The 16,849-nt window shown below is 39.2% G+C and overlaps 2 protein-coding genes and 2 pseudogenes across 2 annotated transcripts; all 4 read left to right on the forward strand.

Moving 5' to 3' along the window:
- Positions 1–1,058: 1,058 nt before the first annotated feature.
- LOC148357623 (extracellular calcium-sensing receptor-like) lies at positions 1,059–6,585 on the forward strand. Its single transcript, XM_088346097.1, has 6 exons — positions 1,059–1,261; positions 1,317–1,596; positions 2,690–3,493; positions 3,563–3,793; positions 3,871–3,994; positions 5,675–6,585. The coding sequence occupies exons 1-6, from the start codon at positions 1,059–1,061 to the stop codon at positions 6,583–6,585; spliced, it is 2,553 nt and encodes an 850-aa protein (XP_088202223.1).
- A 1,788-nt stretch (positions 6,586–8,373) lies between these two features.
- On the forward strand, positions 8,374–10,705 carry LOC148357624 (vomeronasal type-2 receptor 1-like; annotated as a pseudogene).
- A 120-nt stretch (positions 10,706–10,825) lies between these two features.
- Positions 10,826–11,519, forward strand: LOC148357625 (vomeronasal type-2 receptor 26-like; annotated as a pseudogene).
- Positions 11,520–12,817: 1,298 nt separating this feature from the next.
- Positions 12,818–16,691, forward strand: LOC148357626 (extracellular calcium-sensing receptor-like). Its single transcript, XM_088346099.1, has 6 exons — positions 12,818–12,954; positions 13,021–13,306; positions 13,786–14,604; positions 14,713–14,934; positions 15,583–15,706; positions 15,781–16,691. The coding sequence occupies exons 1-6, from the start codon at positions 12,836–12,838 to the stop codon at positions 16,689–16,691; spliced, it is 2,481 nt and encodes an 826-aa protein (XP_088202225.1). The 5' UTR covers positions 12,818–12,835.
- Positions 16,692–16,849: the final 158 nt, after the last annotated feature.

Consider the following 16,849-nt stretch of genomic DNA (forward strand, 5'->3'; position numbering starts at 1 on the left):
GTTGCTTTAATCGCCTACTTTTTCTTAAAAAGGCAAAGGTAGCAATTTGTGTACCCTTTTTGTTGATAATGCTAAAAACCTGATATGCATCTTACAGAGCCAGTCTTTGGTATTACTGGCTGTCTGCTTTGGGTCGTTGTCGTGTTGGAAGATCCAGCCACGACCCATCTACAATGCTGTGATTGAAGGAAGGAGGTTGTTCCCCAAAATCTCACAATACACGGAGTGCATGAGGGCTTCTAATGGGCTGATGAACAGGTCTTTCAGGGTCAGAATTCTACATGATGCACAGGTGTTCAAATACTTATTTGCAGCTATATCACACAAATAAATTGTTTTTAAAAAGTCATGCATTGTGATTTCTGGATTTTTCCTTTTGGTTTATCTCACTCACAGCGGACATGCACCTACAACGAAAATTTTGGATCCCTCCGTGATTTCTTAGTGGGAGAAATAGCAAAATAGCAGGGCGTTCAAATAATTATTTTCTTCACTGTAAAAAAAAACAGTACTGTATTGCAGACTGGCAAAGTCTTTAAAAAGCTCACAAGATTTAGAACTGGATGAAGAAAGAGAAAGGTGTTTTGGGAGGTAGTTCAGCTAATAGTATATTGGCATTTTCATGATGCTGTGATGCAACCCAAGAGGGGTCCAGCATTTTACACATATAACTCTATTCAATTGCAGACAGGAATTTTAGAGACATTACTTGTAACGCACAGATACCGCAAAGTTTGTGTTTTTTAAGCGCAGTAATGAGTTGTTGATGTTATATAGTAGTGAAAATACTGAAAAAAGTGGCTAAAAAGCATCTTATTCCACACCATAAAGTAAATATGTTGTATCCTGGGGTCTATAGTATTTACAAAACCAAAGATGGGCATTTTTCTTCTTCATATATGACGATTAATCAGTGACCTAGTCACAAAAATTATAACCTGCAAAAAAATGTGATATTCCTTTGGGGATTGAAGAGCACACACATTGGCTGCTGTCTTCTCTATAAAGGTCAGGTCCCAAGGTCAGTGTTGCGTCAGGAAGGCGGAGGTCGGTTAACAATGGGTTGGTCTGTTCTGATCCTCATCGGATTGTGGGCAACCACTAAAGCAGAGAACCAAACATGCAAACTGATTGGGCAAACAGGCTTCTTAGAGTTATCCATGGAAGGTGATCTTCTGATAGGAGGGGTCTTCTCCATGACAAGCACTCGGAAACTCATCAAGAATGACTATCAGGCCTTGCCAGATTACTACTGCTCAAAGTGAGTATACTGTATGTACCAAACTCCATCTCAAAGTCACACATTTATCGCTTAGAATGCTCTACAGATGGAACGACAGAGAACTGAAGTTCTTACGAACTTTGATGTTTACGGTGGAAGAGATCAACAGGAACGAGAATCTCCTCCCGGGTGTAAGTCTGGGCTATCGAATTTACAACGGCTGCGGGAGTGAAAACCTGATACGAGCGGCGGTAGAAGCCATAAGTAAGGAGGAGTCCGTATGCGGTGGTCGAATCCAAGCACTCCTTGGGCACTCCTCCTCTGGAATTAGCCAGGATATCAACATGATTCTAAGCCCGTTGTCTATTCCACAGGTGAGGAGCTTCTTACGAGTTTGGATAATATTAAACAGGACTCTCCAAACTTTTTCAAGCTACTTTTTTGTCAAAGGGCAAAGGGCTACGAGTTTGATAAGAATTTCTAAAATAACAACTAATCATGATTTAAGTATGTTGTTGTTATGTTAATATTTAGGATTGTTATTGAAAATAGGGCAGTGAACATTGTTTACAACAAAATTAAATGTGGCACTCCAGGATAAACATGTAATAAAAGAGGGGCAAAAAAATGCTTGTAGACCTGCCTAAATTGTAAGTGCATCATAACAGTAATGCAAATGAAATTGGTTTCATGACATTAACAGCAACATATTTCCAAAATAAGCGTAGTAAACTATGGATAGTCTTCCTCAGCGCTGCAAAATGCTTCGATTGGAAAAGTCAATAATGACATGCAAGGATTCCGTTCTTTATTTTATTTTTTCATGTTTTGCTTATCTTTATACAATTGCCCTTAATGTATTATTTTAAAATGTGGTATGCTACCTTCTAGGTGTTCCTGTACAGTTAGAATGGCACTTTATAATTTCTCTGTTTCACTGTTACGAAAAATTATAATCTATTCTGTTAAGGTCTTCCTTAAAATAGGCTATATATATATATATATATATATATATATATATATATATATATATATATATATATATATATATATATATATATATATATATATATATATATATATATATATATATATATATATATATATATTTGACAGTGTGTGTAATTAATAGAAGTAGGGTTAATATAGGCTAAATCAACCACTAAAACATCTGCCTTGTTAAAGAAATTTTTTTTTGGGGGGGGGGGGGGGGGGGGATGACAATGTATTTAAAGACATTGGTGATGTCAATGGTTTCTAAAGACAATTACAAAATCAAATTTCCTAGAAACCACAATAATTCATCACTGGTGAGTTTTTCTAAACCAGTCCATGGGCTATTAAGGTGTTCTTTAAGGGTTACCTGGTACCCACCGTGTGTTGGTGACCCCTGCTATGGAATATATAGAAAATGGTAGGGCGTGTGGTAGAATTGATTTAACTTATTGTTTTTTTTTGCGTTTGAAGGTCAGCCATCTTTCGACGTGTGCCTGCTTGTCAGATAAGACGCTCTACCCCTCCTTCTTCAGGACGGTGCCAAGTGACCACTTTCAGGTGCTAGGCCTGGTGCAGCTTATGAAGTATTTTGACTGGCGTTGGGTGGGGATCATTCATTCTCCTAGCTCATACTCCAATAAAGGCGTATCTGAGTTTGTGATGGAAGCAATGAAAGAGGGCATTTGCGTTGAGTATCATCTGGTTTACACAAGAACTTCTAAGAAAAAATTAAGGGCCATTGTAAAGATGTTGACGGAATCCTCATCCAAAGTGGTCCTGCTGTTCATGTCCTTATCTTATACGAAGTCCTTCTTATCCAGAATATCCAGTTACAATGTCAGTGGGAAGCATTGGGTAGGCAGCGAAGCATGGATCACGCAACACGACCTTGCTACAGTAGAGAGGAAAAATATACTCCATGGCGCGATGGGCTTCGCCATCCCACAGGCGTCTATACCTGGGTTGGGGGAGTTCCTGCTTGCTTTGAAACCGTCAGACGAGCCTCAAAGCTCTATAATTAAGTCTTTCTGGGAGAAGTTCTTCGATTGCAGCTTTTCGCCCTCCAACACCTCGACGCTGTGCACTGGTAATGAGGACCTAAAGACTGTCTCCAGTGACTACACAGAAGTGAGACACTTCAGGCCTGAGAATAATGTGTACAAAGCTGTGTATTTGGTTGCACATGCCATTCACAGATTGTTACAATGTGAAAATGGTTCAAACCCAATCACAGGAAATTCATGTGTAAACAAAAGTGAGGTCCAGCCTAAAATGGTAAATATAAAACGGACATTATGTGTATTTCCTCATGACAAAGGTTTCAACAGCTCTTAAATGTCTTAGGTGTTGCAGCACATGAAATACGTGAATTTTACACTTCAGAACGGAGCCAAGGTTTTTTTCAATGACGATGGCGACACTGTAGCTGAGTATGACTTAGTCAACTGGCAAATGAGAGACGACGGCTCAGTGGAGATCAAAAACATCGGCCGGTACGACACGTCTCTTCCCGACGGGAGAAGGCTTAAACTGAAAGAAGATGCCGAGATAGTTTGGGGAGGAAATAGCCCTGGGGTAAAGTAATTAGCTTTATGTTCATTTTTTATCACTTAATCCTAAATATCTATTCCAGCTTTGTTTAATCCATACAGGTGCCAAGGTCTGTGTGCAGGGAGCCATGTCCCTTTGGGACCCGTAAGGCAATCAACAAGAACAAGCCTGTGTGCTGCTTTGACTGTTTTGAATGCCCAGAAGGGACAATAAGCAATCAGACAGGTGAGGGATTCCAGGTGAAATCCGTCCTGTCCAATGTTATAAGCTCTATTGCAAAAGTCACCACCTTTTTACCCAGCTCTGGCCTGAAGTGAAATTGCTGCTTACAATTCAATTATTAATAAACATAGGGAATACTGCAGACTCCCGGGAAAAAACATCAATATGTTCTGAGATCAGGATAGAAGCCCTATGTAATTAACCCTAGGTACCCCAGATTAATATAACAAAGTAGTATATAGTAAGTAATATTTATATGTAATCCAAGTACAAATAATCAAATAACATTCTAAATATTCACTACTGTTCAAAAGTTTGAGGTCTCTCAGACAATAGTGTGTTTTCAATAAAATGTCCCATTTTCTTATTGGTCAAACAGGCTTGGCGTTGCCAGGCTTGGCTTTGTTGGGCTTGGTGTTTCAGGGCTCGGTGTTGCCAAGGTGGTTTGTTGAAAGAGCAACAGGGAGCCACTAGGGAGTGCCAAAGAGCAGTGTGACCACATGCAACTACACAACTGATTGTACATGAAAGCAGATGTTTATAGATTTTTTGGGGGGAACAAAGCCTAGCTAAAGACTACTGTGTAAATTTGCACGAAAATTCAGTTCAGCCGTTTTAGGGCCTATGAGCTACATACGAACACAAACACACAAGCGCACAAATCGGAATTCATACAATCGTCTAGATCTAGACTAAATAGATAGTCAACCTAGATGTCTTGAAAAATAAATAATAAGTGGAGTTGAGAAATTGGGAAGCTAGAAATAATGATTTATTTATTTTTGTTTTTAATTCTTTTATCATTCAAACGTTGTTTTAGTCAAATAATGAATATTTCTATGTGACCTCAAACTTTTGAACGGTTGCGTACATATAAAGGAAAAACTACATTTTATCTACCTATAGTGTGACGGGATTTGAGCTGATACAGTAGACTTAGTGGGTGGATGAAGAGGGAGACACTGGATTATATTTAAAACTGATTTTCAAACGTCAATTTGCGAGGATGGTCATGCACTCAGAAGATTTCCTCGCTTTAACAGCCTCCTTATTTTTAATAACAGTCTTGACATGACTTGACTTGACCTTCAATTTGTTACGGCCATGCATCTTATCGAGTGTTTTGATTTGTGTGCCTTCTTCATTCACCTTGATAACTCCAAGCTTAGTTTCCATGGTTATAATGTTTTTGTTCCTCAGTTTTGCATCTCTGCAATCCTTAGGACCCATCGCTAATAGAGTACAAAAAATACTGTTTTGTTTTCCCAAGGCGAAAAATCTTTAGGAAGCACACAAAATTCTGTACTGAGAGACGCAAGAGAAAGGCATTGTGGGAGATAGTTTAGCCAAGAGCATATCTATGTTTGTAATGCCGTGACACAAACCAAAAGCAAACCATCATTTTATGTGACTTCAACCAATAGTAAAAATATATTGTGTAGATGTTACTCGTCATATACACATAAACTGCAGAGTTCAAATATTTAAAGTTTTTGGGGCGCGCAAAACCGTTTATTGTTGACGTCGTATAGTGGGGTAAGAAGGGCCAAAACACATCTTATTCCACTCTAATGAGAGAAAACGTCGTAAAGCGGGGATACCATATTACGGGGCTCCACTGTATTAGGTTTTTCAAGGCAATTGACCATTTTTCAATGAAATGATAATGCTTTCTGTCTCCAGATTCTCTTGAATGCTTGCCGTGTCCACCAGAATTCTGGCCGAATGCCCAAAAAGACAGCTGCCATCCAAAACCAACCGAGTTCCTTTCCCATAGAGAGATCATGGGTGCACTTTTAACCGCTATAAGCTGCTTCGGTGTGTTTCTAGCTTTTCTGACATTCCTAATATTTTTCGTCCACAAAGAGACTCCCATCGTCAAAGCCAACAACTCGGAACTGAGCTTCCTGTTACTCATTTCCTTGAAATTATGTTTTCTATGCTCTCTAACTTTTATCGGTCGACCAACCGAGTGGTCGTGCATGCTGCGCCACACGGCCTTCGGGATCACCTTTGTGCTCTGTATCTCTTGTGTACTAGGGAAAACAGTAGTGGTGCTGATGGCTTTTCGAGCCAGATTTCCAGGGAAGAGTATCAAATTGTTCGGGCATACTCAGCAGAGGCTCAGCGTCGTTACACTCACTCTGGTTCAGGTTATTTTCTGTATCGTTTGGCTGTGTACAAATCCGCCATTCCCTGCCATGAATCTCAACTACTACAAGGAGAAGATAATCCTAGAATGTGCATTGGGTACAGCAATTGGGTTTTGGGGTGTGTTGGGTTACATTGGATTTCTAGCCCTTTTGTGTTTTATTTTGGCTTTTCTGGCCAGGAAGTTGCCAGACACTTTCAACGAAGCAAAGTTGATCACATTCAGCATGCTGATATTTTGTGCAGTGTGGATCACCTTTATCCCAGCCTATGTAAGTTCTCCTGGGAAGTTTACAGTTGCTGTGGAGATTTTTGCCATTTTAGCCTCCAGTTTTGGATTGCTTATTAGCATATTTGGTCCAAAGTGCTACATTATTATTTTCAGGCCTGAAAGAAACACAAGAAAACATCTCTTGGGAAAAATACCATCAAGAAATCTTTAAGTGTCCCTAATTTACAATTTATGCCAGTCTGCACGCATTACATTGTAAAATGTATCTATCCTAGCTTTCTTTTTTTGTCTAATTTCTTCTTTTATGGTTTATATTACGTTTTTGTCTTGTAATGTCACCTGTAATCTTATTGTGAACAAGGTTCATTGTGTTGTCATCAAAGAAAATAACGATAATTCCAATCAGCCTCAAAAATTGCTGATGTAATAGGAATTCAACTTTTTAACCTGTATATTTTTCTTTCATTCAATAAAATGATTTCATAACAAGCGTTTCTGATTTTATAACAAACTCACCCATCTCAAAGTTTCTAAAAAGTTTGTTATAGAGTATCACAAAAACATAAGGCACTAAAAATTCACTTCACCACTTAACAAGCATATTTTAGCCCCCAACCAATTTCAAGTCTTCGACAAGTATGAGATTAGCTAAAAACTTTTTTTTCTAGTCAGTGGGTTAGGGTAACCGATTGGCAATCCGGATTATTAATAAAATAGAGGAGGCGATTTTAGCGGGGATATCTTCTAAATCTTTGACAATCCTCATACATACAAGTTTTAAAATAAATTTTATTTTTAATCGGTGTTGCTGTCTCCTCCCCCCTTCCGCTATTCAACTCTACCAGCTTGCAACAACACAACAAAGGTAAATAAAATACAAATTTTCCTTTAGATGTATATTTACTCTCAATGCTATTTAATTATATGCATATATACCGGGTACATATTACACAAAAGTAGTACTTACTATATACTATACTAAAAGGCAATTTCACTTTATAACTCCCACTTCCGAATGGATATATGTCATGTCCTTAAGTGTAATGTACTTTCGCAACGCAAACTATGTTTTTACATCAACATTGACATTTTTTTAATCAAACTTAATTACTGTATTTTGTCTTAATACATTTTGAATAGTGTTTCATAAATTTTGAGGAATCAGTTACTCAAATCCTACTCGTGTTGTGAGCACACATTAATATGAAACCCTGACAGCTGCCCCCTGAGGGTTTCTTTCCACTGCTCATTAGGACAACAGATTAATTCTATTATATAAGAGCAGAGTGGGGCAGCACGGCGGCGCAGTGGTTAGCGCTTGTGCGGCACAGTTCATGTCATGGGAACCTGTCGTGGGTTCAAATCCAGCTCCGGACTTCCTGTGCGGAGTTTGTATGTTCTCCCCGTGCTTGCGTGGGTTTCCTCCGGGCACTCCGGTTTCCTCCCACGTTCCAAAAACATGCATTTCAGGTGAATTGGCCGGTCCAAATTGTCCCTAGGTGTGAATGAGCGAGTGAGTTGTCTGTCCCCGTGTGCCCTGCGATTGGCTGGCAACCAGTTCAGGGTGTCCCCTGCCCACTGCCCAGAGATGGCTGAGGATGAGGATGAGCGGTACGTCTAATGAGATGAGATGAGATGAAGAGCAGAGTGCGGGTCTCTTTTAAATAGTTTAGAGCAAACATGCCGGCCAGTGCCATCTTTTTGTCGTCTCTCTTGTCTATTTTACATTTCGACACACTAAGAGAGTTTGGGCTGTTTTGCAGGTTTAATGTGCCCGGAATTATGAAGAAAGGAGACATAACGATTGGGGGCATTGTCCCAGTTTATAACAAAAAAATTAATAGTATAGCAACGTTTCAGGAAATCCCTCCCAGAGTCAAGTGTGCAGGGTGAGATTTTCAAGTTTCTGAACAATCCATTAAAGTGGGTATTGATTCATCACTGCCTGTTTTTGTTTTGTTTTTCATTTTTATTATAGATTTGACCTGAGATCTTTACGATGGACGCAAGTTATGGCATTTGCAACTGAAAAGATCAATAAAGATATGAATATTCTGCCGAACATATCACTAGGGTACAGGATCCTCAACTCATGTGCATCTCCCATGATCACTTTGCATGCAGCACAAACCCTTGCCGGTGGAACAGAAGGGACAGAACTTGGCTCGTCTTGTCTCCTAAAGATTTCTGCTCTCATAGCCGAGTCCGGATCTTCCCAGTCTATAGCGCAGGGTGGGACACTCAGACCGTTCAAAGTCCCAATTGTGAGATATTTATTGGCTATTGCAAGGATCAAGAGCCTTTTGGAAACTTGCTTTTTGTTACTTGTTTAAGCAAAGGCCTTCCAGTTTGATATGCATTTCTCAAATAACATCATGTTGCTACAATGTTGTTACTATGTTGGTATTTATGTTACTACCAGGTTGTTAGTATTAGAATAAGGGTAAAGTACACTCAGTCACCCACTTAAAAGTCTGCCTGGCATATGGGCACTGACTGATTTACATATAAAGTGGTGTTCAAAATAATACAGTGCATTGTGATCAACCAGAATATCTGAGGATTTAGTATATTTTCATTGTTAAATGCTAAACAACTTACCAGTAAGTGCAGTAGATTTTCAGAAAACAAACAAGACCGAGCATTCATAACAGGCACGCTATGAAGGCTGTGCAGTTGGGACAATAGTTCAAAGGGGTGTTAAAAAAAAATTGCTGTGTCTGCTTTTGACTGTTTCTTATTTCCCAGCGCACAAAAATGAGGGCTCGAAATTACTAATCAAGAAGTGACTTAAGTCAAAGTTACAGTGCATGAAGGTAAAAATACACGGGTTCCCCTGACGGTGTGTCCTAAATGCGAGTCGAAGTAGAACGAAGTTGAGTAAAGTTAGTAAAGTTTGTCGAGAACAGGCTTCTTCGGGTAGGCTCACTAAAAGGAACCAGCTCTTTCGGGTCCTAAACGGCTCTTTAGGTTGTTTTTGCTTCTTTAATCCCAACATGACCAAATATTATGTAAAATTATGCACAAAATGACTTAAAAGAAGGGGGAACAAAAAATAAAAAAATACCAAAATGAAAAAGTAGTGAAAAGCTGAAAAAAAGAAACAAAAGAAAGAAAAAAAAGAAGGAAAAATTTGGAAAAAAGCCAGAAAAAAAGAAAAGAAAGAAACATAGGAAAAAAGTAGATAGAGAACAAAAAAAAAAAGTAACAGCTTGGAAAAAATAAACACACTGAGACTTTTTTTAAAGGAATTTAAAAAAAAGTTGAAAAAAAAACACGGAAAAAGAAGAGAAAGTTTGTGTTACTTCAAATAATTCCCAATTATATCAAGTGAATCTTGTTGCCAACATTGTACTTCCACTAAAAATGTGATTAAGTACAGTTCTGTATCTTACAACCGACTAAATAAGTTCCCCAAAATGTTAATATTATGCGACAAAATATATCAGGAAAAAAAAAGAAATGGATATCTTGTGAAAGAATTGTAAGAAGAAACGACGTTTGTAGGCCGTACAACCTTTGCAATAGTACATGAGTCAATCCATTCAAAAGACAGAAATAATTTTGCATTGCCGGAAACTCAGCAAAATGTAACTTGATGTCAAGTTTTGGACATGTTTGATACTTAATTATCTTGCAACACTTGGGATTATGGTTGCTCACTGTTGTTTCAAGCGTTGCTCACCGACTTTGTGTGAACGCTCAGACCCGTGGAAAATTAGAGGGAACATTGCCAGCGACTATTTCCAAGGAAAAGGTTTGGCAGCCCTCATAAAACGTTTTGGCTAGCGGTGGATCGGAGCGATACAGTCCGACAAAGACTACCGGCATCTCTGGGTCCTTGCCTTTAAAGAAGACGTTAAAAAGTTGGGAGTGTTCATTGCATTTGTCGGCACTATACTCCAGCGTACTCTGTGGAAAAGATCCAGGCTGTTGTGGAAATTATCAAACGATAAAACTTGAAAGTTATTATTGCATTTGGACCCAAAGGCGACTTTTATCCTCTAATAAGGGAGCTCGTTACCCAAGACCATCAAAGATTTGTAGTGGATCGCAAGTGAAGCCTGTTTAACAGCCTCTCTATCACCCAACCCAGAGATGTACCGTGCTTTTGGCAGAGCCCTAGGCTTTGTTGTGCATAAGGTGACTATTCCAAAAATAAAGCCCTTCCTCATGGACATGACGCAGATACAAAGTCAGCCTTTGTCAGGGAGTTCTGGGAGATAATGACAGGCTGCAAAGCTGTTCTACCGGGGAAGCAAACTGAGACCTCATATGCCATATGCACCGGCAATGAAACAATCAACAAATTCCAGGATGTTTTTCTTTAATGTCACTCAACTCGATGTTTCTTACAATGTTTACAATGCTGTTTACGCAATTGCACATGCTCTGCATAACCTGCTTTTCTGTAATTCTGCTGGTAATATGACGACAAGAACTGTGTATGAATGCGTGTGAAACTTTTCTTCATCTACTACAGACACACTCCAGCAATTAAAGCCAGCAACTCGGAGCTGAGCATATTCCTCCTATTTTCTTTTGTGTTTTGCTTCCTTTGTCCTGTTACATTCATTGACAGACCCACAGGGTGGCTGTGCACGCTGCGGCACACAGCGTACGGCTTGATGTTCACTTTCTGCATCTTCTGCCTCTTGGGAAAAACAATAGTGGTCGTCACATCCAGGCAGCAAGGTCGCTGGAACCAAACTGCAACAAATTATCGTTTGCTCATGCGCTCTCATCCACATATTAATATGTGTGCTTTGGCTGAAAATAAACCAATCCTGCCCAGCTATAATTTTTAGTTGCAGCAATAAACTAGTTTTAAAACGCAACACTGGATCTGAAACTGCCTTCTATGCAGGGCTGGTTTACATAAGATTTATTTCGCTCATATGTGTAGTTCTAGCATTTCTAGTAAGAAAGCTGCCAGATAATTTTATTTAAGCAAAATTTGTCTCTTTTAGCATGTTGATATTTTGTGCAGTGTGGATCGCCTTCGTTCCAGCGTACGTCAGCTCCCCTGGCAAGTTTTCAGTCGCTGTGGAGACATCTGCCATTGTGTCGTCAGCTTTTGGTTTATGGGTTAGCATTTTTGGACCTAAATGTTACATAATATTAACAGTCTTAAAAGGCATGTGATGGAAATAATAGTGAATACTAGTCCTTGAGATGATTGTGTTTTAGTAATTTTTTATTTTTTCGTTTTATATGAATTCAACATTATTTATTTTTTTGGTTCCCTTGGACCAGGGGTGTCTGTGCCCACGGGTACCAGGATGCTCTCTAAAGACAGCTTTGGTGCCCGTGGATCTGTTCTGAAAATAACTCACCAGTGCTGGATTATTGTGATTTTCTAGTGAAATTATTAATATTATTTTTTTTGCAGTACATTAGGTCTATTCAACCCTAGTTCCAATAATTGACCCAGGAATATCATAGTAACAACATAGAAATAACATGATAAGTTATTATTTTAAAACAGCTTTTTAAATTGGATGCCCTTTGCGCTAATTAGTAACAAACTCAATTTGAAAAAGGTTGGAGACCCCCTGCCCTAGGGAAATTCATTTTTACCGACTGTACCTGTGGCTATAGTCAATGCTGTTACAGCAGAGCATGCACCAAATGACAGATTCACAGCACATGGTGTTCCCAGGCTGTATCCCATCCAAGTACTAACCAGGCCCGACCCTGCTCAGCTTCCTGAGATCGGGTGTTCCCAAGGTGGTATGGCCATAAACAGGTCCCAATAAACAGGTTACAGTAAAAATGCATAGCAACAGCAACAAAAACGCTACCAATAACTAACTACCATAAAATAATAAATTCAAAACGTTCTGTAAAAAAATAATGACGTACCTTATGTTTTATTGTCATGTCCTCGTGTCTCGCTCATTCTGTTGTATCATGCCTGATCCCATTTCTTAAATTTAAACGTGCAACTGCATATTTGGGCCAGGTTTTATGGATTGGATAGTTGATCGAGAGTAAAGAGGAGACAGATGGAAAGAAATAAAAAAACCTCCGGAGCTTTAAACTGTATATCGTTATTTGAACAATATGAACATTTCTAAATTGACTTACAAATGATTGTTACAATGATGTATACATTATCATAAGTTGAAAAAGCGTCCAAACGTAGTCAGGGCACGGGTATAAACAAAATTAATACAAATAAAAAGTAAAATCAACATCCTATTTATCGTTGGCTATATTCCATTCATATTCTTTTGTGTGTTCCATGACTACACATTAATACCAACACCTGGTGTTTGGCCCCGATGGGGGTTATTTCCACTGTTTATTTAAGAGAACCGATTCAATCACCTTGAGTGCACAGCTCGCTTAAATAATGCACAGCAAGCATGCTTGGCATTGCCATCATTTTATCCACTTTCTTGTCTGTTTTGCACTTTAAAACTCTACATGACTGTGAGTTGTCGGGCAGGTTTCACATGCCCAGCCTTTCACAAAGAGGAGACATAATGATTGGGGGCATTTTCCCAGTTTTTACCAAAGAGATAAGGCGCACCTCGACATTCGAGCACACCCCCCCTGGGGTCAAGTGCACAGGGTGAGTTGACTTATATCTGCTGTAATATGAGGTTATCTTTTTGATATACTTTGATTTTTTTCTTAGATTTGACTTGCGAGCTTTTCGATGGACTCAAGTGATGGTATTTGCAATTGAAGAGATTAACAATGATATAACACTCCTGCCAAACATATCACTGGGGTACAGGATCCTCGACTCATGTGCATCTACCACTAACACTTTGCGTGCGGCTCTAACCCTCGCCAGTGGAGCAGAAGACACAGGACATGTTTCATCATGTCTCCCGGCAATATCTGCCCTCATAGCCGAGTCTGGATCTTCCCAGTCTATTGCTGTGGCTGGGACACTGGGACCCTTCCAAGTACCAATCGTGAGGTCTTTAGTGTCTATTGTAGGGGTCAACAACCTTTTCGAAGCTGAGAGCTCCTTTATTTGGTACCAAATAGAGCCAAGGGTTACCAGTTTGTTATGCATTTCTAAATTAACATCTTATCATGTTACATGATCAAGTTTTACTATCATTTGATTATGTTAAAACAAGGTCGGAAATAATAGAATTAAATAAAAATGGCTCGGTCATTCGCGGAACATCTACCTTGTATGTGGGTGATTTGAAGTGATTTAGATGTAAAAAAAAATTGGGGGAAGAATTGATCATGTATTTAAAATCAGTGATTATGTCAGTGATTTATGCCTGTTAGAAATCAGATTTTTAAGAAAACCGGAATGATTAATCGATCAATGGTGAGCTAATTTCAAAAGACTACTCAGGTGTTCTTAGGGTCGGGGACCCCTGCTCTATTATTGTGTCATATTTGATTCAAACATTTCCTTTTTTTTGCCCTATAGGTGAGTTACTTCTCAACATGTGCCTGTTTAAGTGACCGGTCAAAGTATCCTTCGTTTTTTCGAACCATTTCCAGTGACTATTTCCAAGCCAAAGCTTTGGCTGCCTTGGTTAAACGGTTTGGCTGGCGGTGGATCGGGGCCGTACATTCTGACAATGACTATGGCCGTAACGGTGTTCTTGCCTTTAAAGAGGAAGTTGAAAAAATAGGGGTTTGTGTGCCATTCGTAGTGACAATAAAACACACATACTCTATGGAAAAGGTCTTTAATGTGGTGGAAATAATCAAACAATCAAGTGTTAAAGTTATTCTTGCATTCGTAGCGGAGAGCGACTTTTACCCGTTAATGAAAGAACTGGTTAAAGAGAACATAACAGAAATACAGTGGATCGCCAGTGAAGCCTGGATAACAGCCCCTCAAATATCCACCCCGGAAATGTATCGAGGATTCGGAGGTGCCCTCGGCTTTGTTGTGCCTAAAATGGCCATTCCTAAGTTGATACCCTTCTTGAGGAGTATCAGTCCTTACTCAAATTCTAGCGCAGCATTTGTTAGGAAATTCTGGGAAATAATGACAGGCTGCAAACTTGCTCTATCGGGAGATCAAGCGGACACCTCATTTGACAAATGCACCGGCAACGAAACATTGAATAATTCTCAGGACGTTTTCTTCAATGTCACTCAGCTCAGAGTTTCTTATAATGTGTACAAGGCCGTTTATGCCATTGCACACGCTCTGCATAATCTGCTTTTCTGTAATTCTGCTGGTAGCACGACAGCAAGACCGTGTATGAATGTGTCCAAAATCCAGCCGAAACAGGTATGATTGACTAATTTACCTCTAAACAAAAAAACAACCACGTTCTGAGCTAATAACAAACATGAAGCTATAATAATTTGATTCATTTATCAATGCTTCTTTTTTAAGGTGGCCTATTACCTCCAAAGGGTAAAATTTATGAACCAATTTGGGGACACTGTCTTTTTCGATGAAAATGGCGACCCACCTGCTTCTTACGACCTCATCAACTGGCAACTGATAGACGGGAAAGTGAAACATGTAACACTAGGTCATTTCATCATGGCTGATAACGGCAACTACAAGTTAAGCATATGGGATGATGATATCGTTTGGCGGACAGGACAAACTGTGAGTTAAACCATTTTTATTCTTTTACGCTAGGAATTACACACACACACACACACATATATATATATATATATATATATATATACACATTACAGATGGTTAGTAGGTATGATATACTATTTTTTGAGGAATGAATTCGCATTATCAACCCGATTTTTTTTCTTAGCATCATTTTTCCAAGGCAACCCACCAAATACAATTTATGTAGATTTTAACTGAGCTATTGACATTTTCTACATAATTGACTCTATTTTAGGTTTAAATTTGTAAAGAAAAATTGCAAACATCGAAAATCTCAATGATCAGTTTCGAAATTTTTGTCCGTTATATTATTTTATTATCTTAATGTATTTATCAGAGGTACCAGCGGTTGATAATGCATTAGCTAATTACCATAGGTTTACATTCCTTAAATACAGCAATTTCCCTTTGCAAATTCCACCTTAAAGTGCATTATGCCGTATCCCAGGGCTCTACTGTACATATTTAAATGCAACTTTATCGATGCTCAGGTAGAGAAGTAGCTGAGACTGTTTAGCCAGTAAGAATGCACAACACAGTGCATGCAAATAGGTAAAGAGGCAAAAACTTAAAAATTAATCTGTGTCGTAGCAAGGGTTCACTGTAATTCCGTTTTCATTTTCTTAGGTTCCTTTATCAGTCTGTTCTGAAGAATGTCCGGTGGGGACCAGGAAAGCACAACGAAAGGGAGAACCCATTTGCTGCTTTGACTGTGTCCCCTGTAGCGATGGCACAATAGCCAACACATCGGGTAAGTGCATCAACATATGCAAAAGCCATAAAACGCAATTTCAGATAATGAAGTTGATCATTGCCATCAACCAGGTGCGGCAGAGTGTACCCCGTGCTCAAAAGATTTTTGGTCCAATGAGAAAAGGGGTGAGTGCGTTCCAAAACCCATTGAGTTCCTGACCTATTACGAGCCGATGGGCATAGCTCTGACCTTTGTGTCGCTGCTGGGGGCTTCTCTATCCCTGGTCACCATGTTCATCTTCATCTACTACAGACACACTCCAGTAATTAAAGCCAGCAACTCGGAGCTGAGCATCTTCTTGCTATTTTCTCTTGTTTTGTGTTTCCTTTGTCCCCTTACATTCATCGGCAGACCCACTGTGTGGGTGTGCATGCTGCGCCACACGACGTTCGGCTTGACATTTGCTTTCTGCATCTCCTGCGTTCTTGGAAAAACAATTGTAGTAGTTACAGCTTTCAGAGCTTCGTTCCCTGGCAGCAGGGTGGCCGGGAAGTTTGGACCCACCCGGCAACGGGTTATTGTTTTCTCATGCACGCTCGTCCAAATACTAATTTGTGTACTATGGCTGAAATTAAACCCGCCCTTTCCGACTATGGTTTTTAGTTATAGCAATAAGATAATTTTAGAATGCGACACTGGATCTGAAGCTGCCTTCTATACAGTGCTGGGTTACATAGGAATTCTTTCGATAATATGTCTAGTCTTGGCATTTCTGGCAAGAAAGCTGCCAGATACCTTTAACGAGGCTAAATTCATCTCTTTTAGCATGTTGATATTTTGTGCTGTGTGGATCGCCTTCATCCCAGCGTACGTCAGCTCTCCTGGCAAGTTTGCTGTCGCTGTGGAGATATTTGCCATTTTGTCGTCAGCTTTTGGTTTACTGGTCAGCATTTTTGTACCTAAATGCTATATTATTCTATTAAAGCCAGAAAAGAATACTAAAAAACATATAATGGAGAAAAATTTCAAAACTGATCATTGAGATTTTGATGTTTGCAATTTTTCTTGACAAATGAAAACTTAAAATAGAGTCAATTATGCAGAAAATGTAGTAAAAATCTACATAAATTGTATTTGGTGGATTGCCTTGGCAAAATAATGCTAAGAAAAAAAATCGGGTTGATAATACAAAATCATATC

This window comes from Urocampus carinirostris, chromosome 10 (genome assembly GCF_059441175.1).
Source record: "Urocampus carinirostris isolate Australia breed hairy pipefish chromosome 10, RoL_Ucar_1.0, whole genome shotgun sequence".
NCBI lineage: Eukaryota > Metazoa > Chordata > Actinopteri > Syngnathiformes > Syngnathidae > Urocampus > Urocampus carinirostris.